This window comes from Rhincodon typus, chromosome 2, assembly GCF_021869965.1.
Source record: "Rhincodon typus isolate 14 chromosome 2, sRhiTyp1.1, whole genome shotgun sequence".
Lineage (NCBI taxonomy): Eukaryota > Metazoa > Chordata > Chondrichthyes > Orectolobiformes > Rhincodontidae > Rhincodon > Rhincodon typus.
In genome coordinates, this window is record NC_063333.1 from 10,008,001 (window position 1) to 10,026,661 (window position 18,661).

Here is an 18,661-nt window from a genome sequence, read left to right on the forward strand (position 1 = left end):
CTACACTGTACCACACCGCACTGCACCACACCATACTGTACAACACTGCACTGTATGTTCACACACTGTACCGTACCACACTGCATTGTACCACACCACACTGCACCACACCATTATGTATCACACTGCACTGTAACATATCACACTGTACCACACTGCACTGTAACACAGGGTATAAAGGCAAGGCTGCAAGTGTTCCCACCTCAGAGTGCCAGCTGCAGAGACTGAAATGCTAGGAGTTGAGGTGAGGGTGGAAGTTTAGGGAAGAGAGTGAGGGAGTCATTACTGTGCTTTGTTTCCCTTACTATTCCTACAGGTCCTATGGGGACAGGAGGAGACCCAGATATTACAGTTCAAAAAGTGACTATGACTGCTGTTTGGTGAGTAGGTGCTGTTGGGTATAGTCAAACTATTATTTTGTAAGTCTTTGGGTAAGCAAGGGTAAAAATTATTTGGCTTATTTACTTCTTTTCTTAACAAAAAAAGCCTTCTAAAGTTTTTAAACTTTATAGGGATAAAATAAGGCTCTTAAAGGTGCTAAGATGCCAGTCTGTGGAGTGGTATGGTCCTCCTGTCAGATGTGGGAGATCAGCGAGCGGTCGACTGTCCCTGCAGGAAGTGCGTCCGGCTACAGTTCCTCTCAGACCTCATGGATCATTTGGAGTGGCAGTTGGACACTAAAGAGCATACAGGAGGCAGAGAGTGGGATAGATTGTATTCAGGGAATTGGTCACAACACAGGTACAGTCGTAGATGGGTGACCGCCAGGAGAGGTAGGCAGACAGTACAGGAGTCTCCTGTGGCGATCGCTCTCTCAAACAGGTATACCGTTTTGGAAACTGTTGTTGGAGTGGGGAGGGGTGGGGAGCAGTGTGGTGAAGCCTCTCATGGGAAAATAGTAGCAGCAGTCAGGTCTGGCAACGCTGTAAAGCAGGGTGTGGCAATGTCCAAGCGAGCAATTATGATACGGGAGCCTGTAGGTGGGGCACAGGCAGGCATTTCTGTGGCCGTAAGGATGGTGTGTTGCCTCCTGGTGCCAGGGTCAAGGATGTCTCGGAGCATTGCAGCAAAGGGGAGAATGAAAAGTCAGAGGTCATTGTACACATTGGTACCAATGACATAGGTAGGAAAAGGAATGAGGTCCTGCATAGTGAATATAGGGAGTTAGGCAGGAGGTTAAAAAGCAGGACCTCAAGGGTTGCAATCTCTGGATTAGCCTGGTACCTCGTGCTAGTGAGAGTTGGAATAGAAGGATAAGGCAGATGGCTGAAGAACTGGTGTAGGGGGCAGGGATTCAGATTTTTGGATCATTGGAATATCTTCTGCGGCAGAAATAACCTGTACAGGAGGAAAGGGTTTTGTCTGGCAGGGAGATTTGCTAGTGCTACTTGGGAGGGTTTAAACTAGTCTGGCAGAAGGGTGGGACTCTAAGCATTAGTGGGACAAGACAGAAGGTTAAGGCTAGTACAGAAGTTAAAGGGTGCAAGTTAAAGAGACAAGGCAGGCAAGAGCATGGCAGGAAATGAGGGAAAACTGATGAATTAAACCACATTTATTTCAATGCTCGAGGCCAGACAGGTAAGACAGATGAACTCAGTGCATGGATGGGAACATGGGACTGGGATATCATAGCTAATACAGAAACATGGCTGAGGGAGGGACAGGGACTGGCAGCTTAATGTTCCGGGGTTTAGATGCTCTAGGAAGGATAGAAGAGGACGCAAAGGAGGAGGGGGGCTGGCATTTTTGATTAGGGAAAAGATTACTGCTGTACTTAAAGAATTTATTTCTGAGGGATTGTCCAGGGAAGCTTTATGAGTGGAACTGAGAGATAAAAAGAGGACGATCACCTTGATGGCATTGTACATTAGGGCCCCCATTAGTCAGCAGGAAATTGAGGAGTAAATATATAGGGAGATCGCTGACAGCTGTAAGAATAATAGGGTTGTAATAATAGGATATTTTAACTTTCCAAACAGAGACTTGGACTCCCATAGTGTTAAGGGCTTGGATGGGGAGGAACATGTTAAGCGTGTTCGGGGAAAATTTTTCAATCAATATGTAGATGGTCCTACTGGAGAAGGGCCAAAACTTGACTCCCTCTTGGGAAATAAGGCAGGGCAAGTGACTGAGGTGTTAATGGGAGAGCATTTTGGGACCAGTGACCATCATTCTATTAATTTTAAAGGAGCTGTGGAAAAGGATAGACCTGGTTCGCAAGTCAAAGTTCTAAATTGGGGCAAAGCCAATTTTGATGGTATTAGACAGGAACTTTCAAAAGTTGATTGGAGGAGGCTATTGGGAGAGGCAATAGCCTAGTGGTATTATCGCTGGACTGTTAATCCAGAAACACAGAAAATGTTCTGGTACCTGGGTTCGAATCCCATCGTGGCAAATGGTGGAATTCAATAATTACCTGGAATTAAGAATCTAACAATGGTCATAAATCCATTATTGATTGTTCGAAAAACCCATCTGGTTCACTAATGTCCTTTAGGGAAGTAAACTGCCATCCTTACCTGTTCTGGCCTACATGTAACTCCAGACCCACAGTAATGTGGTTGACTCTTAACTGCCCTCTGGACAATTATGAATGGACAATAAATGCTGGCCTGGCCGGTGACATCCCTCATCCCATGAATGAATAATGTAAAAGAAATTTGCAGGTAAAGGGATGTCTAGCAAATAGGAAGCTTTCAAAAGTGAGATTAAAAAAAAATCAAGGTCAGCACATTCCTGTTAGTGTGAAGGGCAAGGCTGGCAAGTGTAGGGAACACAGAAAACGAGCCATATGTCAGGTATTGACAGCCAGAATCAAGTGGATCCCCTGAGGGGAATAGAGGGTGCAGGAGTACATTTAAAAAGGAAATCAGGAGGGTAAAAATGGAACATGAGATGGCTTTGCCAGATATGGTAAAGGAGAATTGAAAGAGATTCCATGAATATATTAATTTGTTGGAGGGGATCCTGAGAGACAGGAACTTCATATATTTGGAAGGGCATGGACTGATTAGGAATAGTCAGCATGGCTTTGCATGTGGAAAATTGCATCTCACCAACTTCATTGAGTTTTTTGAAGACGTGACCACAAAGATAGATGAAGGCAGAGCAGTGGATGTTGTCTATCTCTACTTTAGCAAGGCCTTCGACAAGGTTTCACATAGTAGACTAGTCAGTTAGGTTACATCATATGGGATCCATGGAGAGCTAGCTAATTGAATACAAAATTGGTGTGCTGCAGGAGACAGAAGGTGATGGTAAAAGGTTGTTTTTGGACTAGAGGTCCGTGACCAGCAGTGTTTTGCAGGGATTGGTGCTGGGTCCACTGTTGTTGGCCATTTATACAAACAAAGTGAATGAGAACATAAGAGGAATGGTTTCTAAGTTTGCGAACGACAACAAAATTGGTGGTATAGTGGACAATGAAGAAAGTTATCTAAGAGTCCAAAGGGATCTTCATCAACTGGACCAGTGGGCAGATGTAGGTTAATTCAGATAAATGCAAGGTGTTGCATTTTAGTAAGGCAATCCAGGGCAGGATTTATACACTTAACAGTAGGGCCCTAGGGACTGTTGTTGAACAGAGAGATCTAGGGGTGCAGATTCAAAGCTCCTTGAATGTGGCGTCACAGGTTGACAGGGTGGGGAAGAAGGAATTTGGCTCCCTTGCCTTCATAGGTCAAAGCACAGAGTACAGGAATTGGCACATCATGTTATGGCTGTACAGGACATTGGTGAGGCCACATTAGGAGTACTGCATACAATTCTGATTGTACTGCTAGAGTAAGGAATTATTAAACTGGAAAGGGTGCAAAAAAGATTTACAAAGATGTTATTGAGACTGGAAGCTTGAGTTATTAAGAGAGGCTAGAATGTGGGAGGCTGAGGGGTGACCTTATAGAGGTTTATAAAATCATGAGAAGCATTGATAGGGTGAATAGCAAAGTTTTAGAGAGATATGGGCCAAATGCTGGCAAATAGGTCTGGTTCAGTTTAGGAAACCTGGTAGGTATGGAGAAGTTGGGCTGAAGGGCCTGTTTTCCGTGCTGTATGACTTTGTGACTGTATTGTTCACTGTACTGCATCACACTTTACCATATCACTCTGTACCATATTACACTACAATATGTCCCCACTTGGAAATCCCAACCAAGCCCTAGCTTCTGCAATTGACAGCTGTCTGAAACGCCAGCTGTTGTGTTCAACCAGTCACATACACAGACTTTTCTATGCTGCCCGCGCAATGCAATCCTCTGGATTCTCAAATTAAAAGATTGTGACAACATGTAAGAAGACATGAGAGAACGAGGCGGAGTCATGAACTGTAGATTACTTTTAATAATTTGAAAGTGTGTTCCATTTGAAGGCCCGGCGAGCTCCCTGGTGGGAGATTACCAGAATATACGTTGGGTAAGTACATCAAATAGTGTAAGACATCAATTGCATCAAACAATCCTGTCATGTCTATGAACTGAAGACTCCCAATATAGACTGCAAAAGATGAATTGCACTGCGGGATTGGCAACAAGTCTGTTTCAATAAACATCAGACCCCATTAACTGTAGCAATTTGATCCTGCTGCTACGCCTCTTGGGCTTTGTCACTTGACGAAAACAAGTGAGAGTAAAGGCCTTGTCTGTAAAGTCTTGCCCATACTGTAATGATGGTGTACAATTCCTCCCTTCCCTCACTAGATCACCATCCCAATGGTCGCTCTCCTGTCACCCACTGTAACCTCTGGGGGAAGGTCAGAGCAAAAGCATAGAGAGTAGCTGGGGATAAGAAGGGAAAATCTTGCTCCGTAGAAAATTGCTCTCCAATCATCACAGGTGGTTCAGAAGCGCACACTGTGACGAATGTCATTTGTTATCAATAAGATACAAATCAAGAGCCTATCTAGCTCACCCTTGAAGCTATAAAAGACCTGTACTCAACAAACCATGGGATATACCACCAGATGTAGATTGTGGCCTGGCTACAGGGGATTATTGGAATAGGAGTCAACCTTCCAGCCTGCCCCACTTTCTAGTTAGATTGTGCACCTCAAACACATTTGGCTGACAATACCCCAAATGGCAGTTTTGTCTATTGGTACAAACACTTATGGGTATTTCTTGTAGCATACTTCTGGGAATCCTCATCTAACAACAACTGCAAGTATACATGGCTTATGTCCACCTTCGTGAAGGATAGCCCCCTTGCCAGCTTTGTGTATAAACCCTCTCTGCCTGGGAAAAGCAGTTTACTGTGTGTTTAAAATCCCCACAAATTCGAACTGACCCATCGGGCTTCACAGACCGGTGCTGCCCATTGGACTGGTTTGATGATTCCTTCGCTTTCTGATTTCACCTGATTTCTGCCTCTACTATTGCCCCGTAAGGCAAATGGTACCGGGGGGCCTTGCAGAATCATGGGATTGCTTCCTGGTCAACATGGAAGGTGGCCTTAGCTCCTTGATAGTCCTTCGACCTTCCTGAAAAACCTCCAGGTATTTAGTTCAGACTTCACTCAGGCAGCCATTTTCTAATGGAAAAGTGTTGATCCAATCGAGGTGAATGTCGGTCAATTCTGCACCAGCAGGCTTTTGGGCCCGAGCCTTTTACTACAGTCATTGGTTACTGCACCAACTGCGTGTGAGGTTGTACCATTAATCTGTAAAAGATCCCCGGTACAGGTTCTCAGTCTAGCCAAGGTCTGGTGCAAACTTAGGGTGGAGTCCACAGCAAATTTTCTTAAAGGCTGTTTCTGCGATCACTGAAACAGTATCGGCTTCTGTTAGAACAAGGTGACCATTTAACCAGAGATTTATTTTGATTGGCTCTGATTTGGATATTTCTAAGCAATTAACTGTTCCAAACCAGATGTAGGTGGGCTTTCTAGGGTGTGCGCTCTCCTTGGTACCAGTCTTTGAGGTCTCTTACTCAATTCAGGCCTAGTGGGACTGTTTAACCGTCTCGAGTCCACATACCAGAAACAACTACAATGGCTCGCCGGCCTGGATCTTGAAAAAAATTTTAACCAGTTGGCAAGGCTTGGCTTTGTTTTGGAGTTTTGCTGTTGACCAACCTAGAGACCCACTGTTCAGCTTATGTCTTTAGTAAGGGTATGCAATTGGCCTCACTCAAGTGGTGTTCCCTATGTTCAGTCGAACTGGTGAGGGTGACCGCTTTCATTGGAATACCCTGTAGCTCCCATGCTCCACTTGCCACATTTTCTAATGATAAAGCTAGCTGTAGTGTTTGTTTGAAGTCCAGTTGGGCTTTAGCTAGTAAGTGCTTTTGCATGGTTATGTCATTACTCCCACATACCAAACAATCTCTCAGCATCTTATTAAGGGTTAAACCAAAGTCACATTCCTCTGCCAGTAATCTTAAACTGGTCAAAAACCCCAGTACGGATTCCCCGAGTTCTCAAATTGCTGAGTAAAAGCGTTAACATCTCAGAATTAGAGGATACTTGGGGTACTAATATTTCTTAACTAAATCTGTCAACTCTTGAAAGATTTTAGTATCTGGTGCCTCAGGGACAGCTAAGCTCCTAATAACTGAAAAAGCTGAGGTTCCACAAGCTGTCAGGAGAAATACTTGTTGCTTTTCATCTGCCCCAATATCATTTGCCTGGAAAAAGATCATGCATTATTTCTACACACTGTACTCAGTCTTCCATGGCAGGATCAAACGAGTCAAACATCCGAAGTAACGGCATGATGCCAGAAATGCTTACTCCAACTCAAAGATGACTCTAAGGTTTTGGAGTAGATTTGTAGCTCGGGTTGTGGGTTTGAGGTTGGTTGGCTCGCTGAGCTGGTTTCTTGTTTTGCAGACATTTCATTACCATGCTGGGTAACATCACTAGTGCAGCCTCCGATGAAGCGTCCGTGTGTTTTCCCGCCTGGTTTTTAAACTCTGGAGTCCGTTGAGCTGGATTGCCTCACTTCTGGCTTTCCTTCCTAGTGGAGTGTATATGGGGTCGAGTTCTATGTGTTTATTGATGGCTTTCTTCATGGAGTACCAGACTTCTAGGAATTCCCGTGCCTGTCTCTGCCTAGCCTGTCCCAGGATCTTGGTGTTGTCCCAGTTGAAGTGGTGGTTCTCCTTGTCCATGTGGATTGAGATGAGTGAGTATTGGTCGTGTCTTTTTGTAGCCAGTTGGTATTCATGTACTCTTGTTGTTAGTTTCCTTCCTGTTTGTCCGATGTAGTGTTTCTCACAGTCTCTGCAGCGGATCTTATAGATGATATTGGTCCTGTCCATGGCGGGGAGTGGGTCTTTAGTTCGGGTGAGCCTGGCACTCCATGAAGAAAACCATTAATAAACACATAGAACTTGACCCCATATAAGCTCCACTAGGAAGGAAAACCGGAAGTGACGCAATCCAGCTCAAATGACTCCTGAGTTTAACAACAAGACGGGAAAACACACTGATGCTTCATCGGAGGCTGCACTGAGGATGTTACCAAGCACGGTAATGAAACGTCTGCAGAACAACAAACCAGCTCGGCGAGACAACCAACCTCAACATCAAAGATGACTGTTGCAAGCAAATTTCTTCATGAGCGGCCTTTCTCTCATCGCCACTGAAAGAACATCACAGAGGCCGGTATCCAGTCACGAAGTCACCCTTTATTTAATGTGGAGACTCCTTGACACTGATCCAGCTCCCTCAGAGCCAGCTCTCAGAGTGAACAGAACCGCTGACCCTCCTGTTTATATCTGTCAGCCCAGGGCTCCCTGATTGGACCAGGTTCACAGCCCCAATCAGGGAATTCATATTCTATGAGCTCCACCCGGCTGACCTCATTACAACCAGTAAAGCACCAAGCAAGTCTTAGTCAATACAGTGGAAGTTAAAATCACCCACCACAACAACTCTGTTGTTTTTACATTTTTCCATAATCTGTCCATATATCTGTTCCTCTTTCACCTGCTGGCCGTTGGGAGGCCTGTAGTACAATCACATCAAAGTGATTGCACCCTTCCTATTTCTGAGCTCTACCCAGAAGGCCTCACTGGATGAACCCTGTGAGATGTCCTCCTTCAGTACAGCAGTGATATTCTCCCTAATCAGTAATGCAACTCCGCCAACTTGTTTATGTCCCTCTCTATCACACCTGAAACATATCAATCCCAGATCGTTAAATTGCCAAACTTGTTCATCTTCTACCAAGTCTCTGTAGATGTGAATCAGCTTCAGGAAGACTTGATCAGGTTTACTGATTGAGCAAGAAATTGAAATGGAATATAATGTGGGAAGAGGTGAGGTTATCCACTTTGGCAGGAGCAACAGATGTGCAGAGTATGTCTCAAATGGTAAGAAGTTGATAAGTGTCGATGTCTCAACCCTATTCCAAAATTGGAAGATCGCATTGAGTGAACTGAACACTCGTGATGTTTCAAGGAAATTGATTTGCTAAAGGGATAATGGCAAGTTCTATTAACTTGTGAAAGAAATATGAACTTTTGTAACACCAATGGGTTTTATTAATGCAAAGTCATGCTATTTGGAATGAAAATACACCAGAAACATTCCAACATTTCGCTACTGAAGTCAAAGGACTAAGAAATTATGTTGCTTACTTTAGAGATAGTAGGAACTGCAAATGCTGGAGAATCTGAGATAACAAGGTGTAGAGCTGGATGAACACAGCAGGTCAAACAGCATCCGAGGAGCAGGAAGGCTGATGTTTCAGGCCTAGATCCTTCTTCAGAAATCTTTTCTGAAGAAGCGTCTAGGCCCGAAATGTCAGTTTTCCTGCTCCTCTGATGCTGCTTGGCCTGCTGTGTTCATCCAGCTCTACACCTTGTTATCTCATGTTGCTTATTTTGATGGTTTAGCCCAACCTGGGTAGAACAGTGACATCATTTGGCTTAACTGTTTGATTGGATACAGAAGAAAAGAAACAATTTGGTTATAAAACTATATATAACATTGAATTTGCCAAGGCAAAAGTCACTTAATTGAACCACACCATAGGACAAGTTCAAGTAGTGCCTGGAAAATTGAAAGTATAGCTATTTTGAATTTCCCTGTGCCTAGAACAAAATGTGAAATGTGTTTTTTTTTGGCACAAGTGGATTTTATCGTAAGATTTCTTCCTGAATTACAACATTATTGTTGCACCTTTAACAAATTATTGGAGGAAAGGCAGAAAATTTGAATGGACACAGGAATGTCAAAGTGCCCTTGACAACTTGAAGGCTGTGCTGCCACAGTTTTAGCTGTACCTATTTATAAAATATTATTCAAATTGCTTGTTGATGTATGGGGATTGGGATCAATGGCCTGTCAGTTACTTTTCAATGAAAAAATATTGCAAAAATATTGAACATTTGAGAAGGAACCATTGAGTCTTGTGTTGGCTCTAAATATACATAAGCAACCACGTGGAAGAAATGTTTTGCTTATATATATTTTTGTGTGTGTTTTACATTACCATGATTATACGTCTATAGGTTATATATATTTACAATTGTTTGGGTATTTTTAAGAAGCTTCAGGAACAAGAAATAAAGATTATTTTGGTGGAGTTTAATTCTCCAGCCTTATAATATGAAAATCATTCATATGCCTGGAAAAGAAAATGTTGCAGTGGATGAAACATAGAAGTGTAGAAAATAGGTGCAGGAATAGGCTTTATCAAGAACACATACAAAGGACATGGAATGATGTAGTCCCTGTGGGCTTATGTAAAATATGACTGCTGTATAAATCATTGCAGTTATCTTGCAACCAACTTGTTCAGGGATGTGACAGCATACCTCTGGAGTATCTGAGATTTGAACACAGGTCACCTAGCCCAGAGGTAAAGATCCTATCACTGTACCACAAGGGGTCCTGCAACTCAGCACAAGTTTAACATCAATATATTGTGACTATTAATGTGACATGGAACTAGCGTTTGCATAATTTTTAATGGTTAATGAAAATATCTGTCAGAGACACATTTTCATTCTTCTTTGTGGGTGCAGATGTGAGTTATGTGTTTGATATATGGGTTAATATCACTTATTTAAGAGTTTGGATTCTGAACTAGTGGAATGCAAAGCGCTGATGATCCCTCACCCTTTATACTGAAATGTGACATGCACCTGCCTTCGCATGCTCAATAAAATAGTTTGCTGATGACACCACCGTAGTGGTACGGATCTTAAACAACATTGACACAGAGGATAGGAAAGAGATGGAGAACTTTGTGGCATGATGCACAGACAACAATCTTTCCCTCAATGTCAGCAAAATGAAGGAGCTGGCCATTGACTTCAGGAAGCAGATTGGAGGACACACCCTGTCTATATCAATGGTGCTGAAGTGGAGGTGGTTGAGAGCTTCAAGTTCCTAGGAGTCAATATCATCAACAATCTGTACTGGCCCATCCACGTCAACAGTCAAAAAAATGCACCAATGCCTCTACTTCTTCAGAAGGCTAAGGAAATTCATCATATCCACAATGACACTTACCAATTTTTACAGGTGCACCATGAAAAGCATCCTATCTGGATACAACATAGCTTGGTATGGTAACTGCTCTGCCCATAACCGTAAGAAATTACAGAGCCCAGTCCATCATGAAAACCACCCTTCCTTCCATTGACTCCATCTATACTTTCCACTGCCTCAGGAAAGCAGCCAACATAATCAAAGACCTCTCCCACCCCGGTTACACTCTCTTCCACCCTTTTCCACTGGGCAGAACATATCAAACTTTGAAAACATGTGCCAATAGATTCGAGAACAGCTTCTTCCCCGCTGCTATCAGACTTATGAATGGACCTCTCATGTATTACATTTGATCTTTCTCTGCACTTTCTCTGTAGCTGTAACACTATGTTCTGCATTCTGTTCTATTACCCTGCTATACTTATGTGAGGAGTAATTTGTCTGGATGGCACCCAAAATAATGCCTTTCACTATATCTCAGTACAGGTAACAATAATAAATGAAATGAAATCAAATCAAATCAATCCTGCAACCTTGAAATTGAGTGGAATTGTACAGGAAAACACTGACCTAACTGGATTCTAATCAAATCCAGATGCAGTCCAGTATTGATTGAACTAGCAAAGCCCATTTCTCCAATGCACACTTTGGTGAAGTCCACAGTCAGCTCCAGAGCTTGGGAAAGTGATATGGTTTATTCCATCGCCCTGTTCATTTCTTAACTGCAGTCATGTGACTCTCGTAAGGATCATTAGATTCAATTACTGTAGTGGGCAGTTTTTGGAGTGTGTTCTGCCAAGCCACTGGTTCTACACACTCCCACAAACTTTGACTAAGATCCTCAATAAAGAGTGGCCAAACCATTGCAGCCATAGATACATTTCACAACCAGGATGGGATGTTTGTCTGGTGAAACCGGGAAACCATACTAATGCAAACTGATGAACATTTGGCAGTACAGACTCAATTGGCCAAAAGGCCTCTTCTGCACTGTAATCACTCCATAATTTATTAACTATTTATGCAGAGATGAGATCAGCAGGCCTGAAGAAGGTCTAGGCCCAAAATGTCAGCTTTCCTGCTCCTGTGATGCTGCTTGGCCTGCTGTGTTCATGCAGCTCTACACCTTGTTATACCAGCAGGACTCCGTTGGAACATTCTTACCTCAAGTCCTCGTTCCATGTAAGCTGACATCACTTGACATCACTGAAGCTGGACTGTGTCTCCAAAACAGTAGTGATTAACCCTTTATGCTACAGGCTCACCCATCTTCTACACAACACTGCAAACTTGCCTTCTTTCCCTGTCTCCCTCAGTGTTTCGATCAGTTCTGCCCCAGTGTCTTTTGCTAGCTGCCACACGATCTCCAATCATGGCCTGTCGTCGATCAATGCTCTTGAAAGAGAACATATCAGCGATGATTCAATCCAATTCCAGCAAGTACAGTATCTCAGAAACAAAAACAGAAATTGCTGGAAAGGCTCAGCAGGCCTGGTAGCATCTGTGGAGAGAAATCAGAGTTAACATTTCAGGTCTGGTGACCCTTCCTCAGAACTAATGGTATCTAGGAAAATGTTGGTTTCTCTGCAGAAAATAGGGTGGGGGGAGGGGGTAAGGAGTGGATGATGGGTGGGGATACAGCCCAAAGAGAGAGAAGAACAGTTGGTCAGATAAAGGAGTGAATAACAATCTGGCTTGGAGGGTGAATAGCTGTTAGTGGCTAACAATCAATAGTGTGTAATGGCAGACTATGTGATAACAAGGCCTGGTGTGTGGGGTGGGGGGCTGGGACATGGGAGAATTTAGGCCCTAAAATTATTGAACTCAATATTGAGTCCAGAGGGCTTTAGGGTTCCCAAGCGGAAAATGAGGTATTGTTCTCCCAGCTTGCGCTGAGCTTCTCTGGAGCACTGCAGCAAGCCAGAGACAGAGATGTTGGCCAGGGAACAGGGAGGTGTGTTAAAGTGGCAGGCAACTGGAAGATCAGAGTCTTTTTTGCGAGCAGAATGTAGATGTTCTCCAAAGCAGTCACCCAGTCTACGCTTCGTTTCCCCAATGTAGAGGAGACCACATTGTGAGCAACAAATGCAGTAGACTAGATCCTGGGAAGTTCAGGTAAAGTGTTGCTTCACCTGGAAGGTATATTTGGGCCCTTGGATACTGGGGAGGGAGGAGGTAAATGGGCAGGTGTTTCATCTTTGGTGGTTGCAGGGGAAGGTGTCGTGGGGCTGTGGGGGAATTGTAGGGAGGGAAGGAAGAGTGTACCAGGGTGTCCCAGAGGGAACAGTCCTGTGGAAGGCGGACAAGCGGGGGTGGGGGGAATAGGTGTCTGGTGGTGGCATTTCACTTGAAGTGGCAGAAATGGCGTCTGATGATCTTCTGGATGTGGATGCTGGTTGGATGGTAGGTAAGGACAAGGGGAACCCTATCGTTGTTGTGGGAGTGAAAAGAAGGGGTGAGGGCTGAAGTATGAGAGATGGGTCAGACCTGATTGCGGGTCCTGTCAACAATGGTGCTGGGGAATCCTTGGTTGAGGAAGAAAGTGGACATTTCGGAAGCTCCCTTGTCAAAGTTGGCCTCATCAGAACATAGTGATGGAGACGGAGGAACTGGGAGAATGGAATGGAGTCTTTATAGGAAGCAGGGTGCTAGGGTGTATAATCCAAGTAGCTGTGGGAGTTGATGGGTTTATAGTGGATATTATATTCCCCAGAAATGGAAACAGAGATGTCGAGGAAGGGAAAGGATGAGTCAGAGATAGACCAGGGGAAGTGAGGGCAGGGTGGAAATTGGAAGTGAAATCTCAGTACCTCATCTGCTGCACGCCATTCATATAGAGTTCAGAGTCTGAAGGGCATAATTCCCATTCGCAGAGAACTTAGTTTGAAAGGTGTACTTACTTCTTGGTAAAATTAGCCTTTTAATATAGATGACAGTGGACAATGAACAGGTTGTACTGTAACTGTTTTATTAGGAGCACGCCTCCTGCTGGTACACAAGCACAATGGCTGGAATGTTGGATTTTGCAGCATCCAGTGCTTTTAGTATTTCTGATTCCATGTAAAGTGAATTAAATTGGCTCAAAGTTTGCTTCTAATTGTCTACTGGTTTTGATGCCTGAGGCCAAATCATTTCTGTAAATGTCTTTCATGTTCACACGTTCCTCTTCCCACTAATCTCAGTGACATTAACTAACTCAATACACCCACTCTCTATCTTCTGTTTGGTAACAACACTGGATGGCTAACGGGTGATGCTGGGTGTATCAAGTGCTAATACAGGTAGTTAGGTAGAGTCCGCTCATGAGATACTATTGACAAGTTATCATTGATAAACACATTCCTCCTGCCAGCTTCGTGTTGGCCACTTAATTATTCAAAGTGCAGCAAATGAAGCAGATGTGGCCTGGTGTAATAACACCTTGTTCTGGAAAGTGCTTGATGAAATTTCTTTCAACTTCTTACTGCTCACACTGAAATCTCGGTGTCCATTGTATAGATAATAAGATGCGACAGTTTGTATTTTCCAGGGGTTTTGCAGTTTGATCGTTTTTCTCCCAAAAATGTCAAGCAAAGGGCACTATGTGAAACTCCAGAGAGATTTCACCGAGCCGTGCGACAGTAAGCAGCAGGACTGCTCCCTACAAAGTGGTGATAAGTGAAATGACCTTTTCTAATGTCACAGCATCCTATAATATGGTAATATCTTAAGGCAGATATATTCAAATAATGTAATCGTTTTCTTTTTAATTTTCAGTTCAAAAACAGCAAAGCTGAACAGACTGAAAAAAAAATTACATGCATTGGTGCCTTTGGCCAAAGCTCCATAATCATTTCATTATTTCCCTTTTTTGGTCAGCTTTGCCTCCAGGTCAGTTTTAATACCTTCTCAGTGTTTCAGGCAAGAGCCTGGGCCCTGTGTTTGTTGCAAAAATGGGCACAGCCTTTGTCAGATTGAAATGATGGAAAGTGATTTCAGCTTCTTTCAGTATCTGAGACTGGCACTGAGCTCAGTGCAGTGCACTCTTGTTGTCTGAAGTTTGGGGCATCCAATCCTACTCTTGAGCTGTGAACACACAATCCAGAATGGCATCACGCAGGATTTACTCCACACAACCAGGCCATTCAGCCCAACCATTCCTGCTGGTGTTTCGGCTCTATATGAATCTCCTCTCACCTAAATCTAACACAACAACTCATTATTCCCTGCCCCTCATCTGTTTGTTTACCTTCCCCTGAAATGCATCAACTCCATTCACTTCAACCACTGCCTATGGGAGTGAGTTTCACTTTCTCACTGCTCTCGGAGTAATGACATTTCTCCTGATTTGATTCTCCTGATTTCTCCTTGGATTTCTGGGTGACTATCTTATATGGATGGCACTTGGTTATGCTGTTCCCCACCAGAGAAAACATTCTTTCTGTATCCACTCCATCAAATTAAGGGTTATGGTGAGCAGGCAGGTGAGTGGGGCTGAGTCCATGAAAAGATCAGCCACGATCTTATTGAATGGTGGAGCAGGCTCAACGGGCCAGATGGTCTACTCCTGCTCCTATTTCTTATGTTCTTATGTTAAAACTTCTCAAAATTTTAAAGAATTCGAACAGGTCACTTTTCAGACTTCTGTATTTGGGAGAGAAGAGACCAACATGTCATTTCCAGTGTGCACTACTGAGAGAGTGCTCCATTCTCAAAAAAGGTGCTATCTTTGGATGAGATGTGACGTTGATGGTCTGTCTGCACGCCATCATTTCAAAGGAGAGCTATCTGTGGCTTCCTGGCCAATACTTATCCTGCAATGAATGCCACAGGGAAACCGATGACCTGGATACATAGTTCTGTTTGTAGGCACTTTCTGAGTACAAATTGGCTGCTTCATTTGCTACATTGCAATAATGGCTGCACTCCAAAATCACTTAAAATGCTGTAACAAACTTTGGTTGTGAAAATTATTATACAACACATCTTCCTTTTTCCTAGCATTGTGCTGGATAACTGCAAGATTTATTTTTAAAAATCCATTACCTTTGTAATAATGGCAAATAGTTGCCAGTAAGAATGGAGGGGTCAGGGCAGGTGTTTAGCCTATAGGAGGCCCACATGCACATATTAGAATCCATGATTTATTACCTGGACATTTAATTTCTTATAAACATCTCTGGTTGGCAAGACAAGCTAGAGGAATTAGCCTTTGAAATGCTGAACAAATATTCAGAGTCTAGGTGAACAGAGATGGCTTTCTTACCTGAGAAAAACAGGATGTAACTTGCACAGCAAGTTTCCACAGTCTGTGACGTGACAATGGTCAGACAATCTATTTATTTGTTACGTTGATTTGCAGGACACAAATATTACCCGGGACGTCAGGGATAACACAGCTGCTCCTCTTCAAAGGCATAGAGTCTTTCATTCCCACCTGAGAGGGCAACACAGCAGCGTTCTCTCATATAAACACAGGGCCAGGAGCTGGCCATTCAGCCCTGGAGTCTGCTCCACCATGGCCAATGTTTTACTTCAACCCCACTTTCACGCATAATCCCTTATAATACTTAATTTCTTTAGTATTCAATTCAGAACATATTGTTATGGACCAGACCATATCCCCTCAAAATATTTTAAGAAGGTAGGCTAGATCCTAACTTTTTCTTGTTTTAAAGGCAAACATGAAGTGCCATGTTCTAGATGCAATGCGACGGGTCAAACTACTTGACGTTAAGCAAAAAGACACAATTTATTTAAACATTATAGTCAAAATATAAACAAAAGAAAGAAGAATTTAGAATAACTTAGAGACAGTAGGAACTGCAGATGCTGGAGAATCCGAGACAACAAGGTGCAGAGCTGGATGAACACAGCAGGCCAAGCAGCATCATAGGAGCAGAAAGGCACCTCAGAGAGTAGTAAGGGCGTGGAATGCCCTGCCTGCAAAAATAGTAGACTCACCCACTTTAAGGGCATTTAAATGGTCATTGGATAAACATATGGATGATAATGGAATAGTTTAGGTTAGATGGGCTACAGATTGGTTTCACAGGTCGGCGCAACATCGAGGGCCGAAGGGCCTGTACTGCGCTGTAATGTTCTATGTTCTATGTTCTATGTTCTATGTTTCGGGCCCAGACCCTTCATCAGAAATGGGGGAGGGGAAGGGGTTTCTGAAATAAATAGGGAGAGAGTGGGAGGCAGATAGAAGATGGATAGAGGAGAGGATAGGTGGAGAGGAAACAGACAGGTCGAAGAGGCAGGGATGGAGCCAGTAAAGGTGAATGTAGGTGGGGAGTTAGGGAGGAGATAGGTCAGTCCAGGGAGGACGGACAGGTCAAGGGGGCGGGATGAGGTTAGTAGGTAGGGGATGGGGGTGCGGCTTGAGGTGGGAGGAGGGGATAGGTGGGAGGAAGAACAGGTTAGGAGGCGGGGACGAGCTGGGCTGGTTTTGGGATGCAGTAGGGGGAAGGGAGATTTTGAAGCTTGTGAAATCCACATTGATACCATTGGGCTGCAGGGTTCCCAAGCGGAATATGAGTTGCTGTTCCTGCAACCTTCGGGTGGCATCGTTGTGGCACTGCAGGAGGCCCAGGATGGACATGTCGTCTGAGGAATGGGAGGGGGAGTTGAAATGGTTCGCGACTGGGAGGTGCAGTTGTTTATTGCGAACCGAGCGTAGGTGTTCTGCAAAGCGGTCCCCGAGCCTCCGCTTGGTTTCCCTGATGTAGAGGAGGCCACAATGGGTACAGCAGATGCAGTATACCACATTGGCAGATGTGCAGGTGAACATCTGCTTGATGTGGAAAGTCTTCTTGGGGCCTGGGATGTGGGTGAGGGAGGAGGTATGGGGGCAGGTGTAGCACTTCCTGCGGTTGCAGGGAAAAGTGCCGGGTGTGGTGGGGCTGGAGGGGAGTGTGGAGCGGACAAGGGAGTCACAGAAAGAGTGGTCCCTCCGGAAAGCAGATAAGGGTGGGGAGGGAAAGATGTCTTTGGTGGTGGGTCGGATTGCAGATGGCGGAAGTGTCGGAGGATGATGCGTTGGATCCGGAGGTTGGTGGGGTGGTACGTGAGGACGAGGGGGATTCTTTTTTGGTTCTGATTGCGGGGACGGGGTGTGAGGGATGAGTTGCAGGAAATGCGGGAGACACGGTTGAGGGCGTTCTCGACCACTGAGTGGGGGAAGTTGCGGTCCTTGAAAAACGAGGACAACTGGGTGTGGAATGCCTCATCCTGGGAGCAGATGCGGCGAAGGCGAAGGAATTGGGAATAGGGGATGGCATTTTTGCAGGAAGGTGGGTGGGAGGAGGTGTAATCTAGGTAGCTGTGGGAGTCGGTGGGCTTGAAATGGATATCGGTTTCTAGGTGGTTGCCCGAGATGGAGACAGAGAGGTCCAGGAAGGAGAGAGAGGTATTAGGGATGGTCCAGGTGAACTTAAGGTTGGGGTGGAAGGTGTTGGTGAAGTAGATGAACTGTTCGAGCTCCTCGTGGGAGCACGAGGCGGTGCCGATACAGTCATCAATGTAACAGAGGAAGAGGTGGGGTTTAGGGCCAGTGTAGCTACGGAAGAGGGATTGTTCCACGTAACCTACAAAGAGGCAGGCATAGCTTGGGCTCATGCGGGTACTCATGGCCATCCCCTTTGTCTGTAGGAAGTGGGAGGAATTGAAAGAGAAGTTGTTGAGGGTGAGGACGAGTTCGGCTAAGCGGATGAGGGTGTCAGTGGAGGGGGACTGGTCGGGCCTGCGGGACAGGAAGAAGCAGAGGGCCTTTAGGCCATCTGTATGGGGAATGCAGGTGTATAGGGACTGGATGTCCATGGTAAAGATGAGGTGTTGGGGACCGGGGAATTGGAAGTTCTGGAGGAGGTGGAGGGCGTGGGTGGTGGACATAGGTAGGGAGTTCCTAGATCAAGGGGGAGAAAATGGAGTCCAGATAGTTGGAGATAAGTTTGGTGGGGCAGGAGCACGCGGAGACAATGGGTCGACGAGGGCATTCAGGTTTGTGGATTTTGGGAAGGAGATAGAAGTGGGCGGTGCAGGGTTGGGGAACGATGAGGTTGGAGGCCGTGGGTGGGAGGTCACCTGAGGTGATGAGGTTGTGGATAGTTTGGGAGATGATGGTTTGGTGCTCGGGGGTGGGGTCATGATCAAGGGGGTGGGGTCATGATCAAGGGGGCGGTAGGAGGAGGTGTCGGAGAGTTGGCGTCTGGCCTCGGCGATGTGGAGGTCAGTGCGCCAT

General features: G+C 44.8%; 1 protein-coding gene across 1 annotated transcript in view; it reads right to left on the reverse strand.

The window, feature by feature from the left end:
* Positions 1 to 18,661, reverse strand: part of LOC109921859 (sodium channel protein type 4 subunit alpha-like) — a 1,322,739-nt gene that overhangs the window by 109,089 nt on the left and 1,194,989 nt on the right. The window contains 1 exon segment of the mRNA XM_048618339.1: positions 14,461 to 14,494. Within this exon segment, the coding sequence (XP_048474296.1) occupies positions 14,461 to 14,494 (34 nt within the window).